General features: G+C 62.3%; 1 protein-coding gene across 1 annotated transcript in view; it reads left to right on the top strand.

Annotated features, from left to right (window-relative positions):
- The first annotated feature begins 710 nt into the window (after window positions 1–710).
- The window catches only part of RNF26 (ring finger protein 26), a 1,419-nt gene continuing 441 nt past the window's right edge, over window positions 711–1,688 (top strand). Inside the window, exon 1 of the mRNA XM_007456275.1 lies at window positions 711–1,687. Within this exon, the coding sequence (XP_007456337.1) occupies window positions 711–1,687 (977 nt within the window). The remainder of the gene's footprint in view (window position 1,688) is intronic.

Below are 1,688 nucleotides of genomic sequence, written 5' to 3'. Positions count from 1 at the left end.
TTAAAGCACTAAGTATGTTTGGGCGCCGTTCAAACGGACCAATGAGTGCTCGATGTTTCCTGCGCTTGGGCCTCACCGATTGGTCAGAGTTCGTCGTCCCTCCCTCCTTGTCACGCCTTTTGCCCCACCCGGTAGCACACAAGATGGCGGCGCCCAGCGGAGTAGAGGCCGCGCCTGGGGTTTGCTGAGGCTCGTTCCCTTCCCCGCTGCTCCCTTGGGCGCGAAGCGCCGCGAGCCCAGAGGACGGGGGCCGGGCGGGGACAGAGGCACCTGCGTAGCTGGACCGCGAGCCCGCGCCCAGCCTGCGCCGCCCCCACCCGGCCCCGGCCTGGCCCGATCCCTTCCGTTCCCGGTCTCCTCTCGGTCTGACCCATTGCCCGGCCGTGGTATGCCACCACCAGGCCTCCAAAGCTGAGGTTTCTCCTCCAGCCCGGAATCACCTCCACTTTAGAGCTGTTTGGGCTATTTCCTCCCAAAGAGCCCGCCTTCAGAACCGGGACTCCTGGACCGGCATCTGGCCCCCTTTCCCTCCGTTGAGACTCCACTTCCTTCTAACCCACTTCTTCCTCAGATTCTCCCTGTATTGGAGACTGCTCACTTCCCTTCCAAATTAATCCCCGGCCTCCTCCTCCCCCCCAATATTGACAGCCCTGACACCCCCCTCAACCGGGAGCCAGACTTCCTCTTGGACTAACCCCCGTAGCCCTATCATGGAGGCTGTGTACCTGGTAGTGAATGGGGTGGGCCTGTTGCTGGATGTGCTGACCTTGGTGTTGGACCTCAACTTCCTGCTGGTGTCCTCCCTCCTGGCTTCCCTGGCCTGGCTCCTGGCCTTCATCTACAACCTGCCACATACGGTACTGACTAGTCTTCTGCACTTGGGCCGTGGAGTCTTGCTGTCACTGCTGGCCTTCATCGAAGCCGTGGTTCCCTTCACCTTTGGGGGCTTTCAGGCCTTGTGTACCGTACTATACAGCTGCTGTTCTGGCCTGGAGAGTTTAAAGCTCCTGGGGCACCTGGCCTCCCACGGGGCGCTTAGGAGCCGGGAGATCCTGCACCGGGGTGTCCTCAATGTGGTCTCCAATGGCCATGCTTTGCTGCGCCAGGTCTGTGACATCTGTGCCATCACCATGAGCCTGGTGGCCTATGTGATCAATAGCCTGGTCAACATCTGCCTCATTGGCACTCAGAACCTCTTCTCCCTGGTGCTGGCCCTGTGGGATGCAGTGATGGGACCTCTGTGGAGGATGACGGACGTAGTGGCTGCTTTCCTAGCCCACATTTCCAGCAGCGCTGTGGCCATGTCCATCCTCCTCTGGACCCCCTGCCAACTGGTACTGGAGCTCTTGGCCTCCGCTGCCCGACTCCTGGCCAGCTTTGTGCTTGTCAATCTCACTGGCCTGGTGCTGCTGGCTTGCGTGCTGGCAGTGACAGTGACTCTGTTGCACCCGGACCTCACCCTGAGGCTGGCCACCCGGGCGCTCAGTCAGCTCCATGCCCGGCCATCCTACCACCGGCTCAGAGAGGATGTTGTGCGGCTCTCTCGCCTAGCACTGGGCTTGGAGACCTGGCGCCGAGTCTGGAGCCGTAGCCTGCAGCTGGCGAGCTGGCCTAACCGGGGAGGGGCCCCCGGGGCCCCCCAGGGTGGCCCTAGGAGGGTGCCCTCAGCCAGGACCTGGCGACAGGAC

Source organism: Lipotes vexillifer, unplaced genomic scaffold, assembly GCF_000442215.2.
Source record: "Lipotes vexillifer unplaced genomic scaffold, Lipotes_vexillifer_v1.1 scaffold753, whole genome shotgun sequence".
Lineage (NCBI taxonomy): Eukaryota > Metazoa > Chordata > Mammalia > Artiodactyla > Lipotidae > Lipotes > Lipotes vexillifer.
This window is presented reverse-complemented; position numbering and strand designations above follow the sequence as displayed.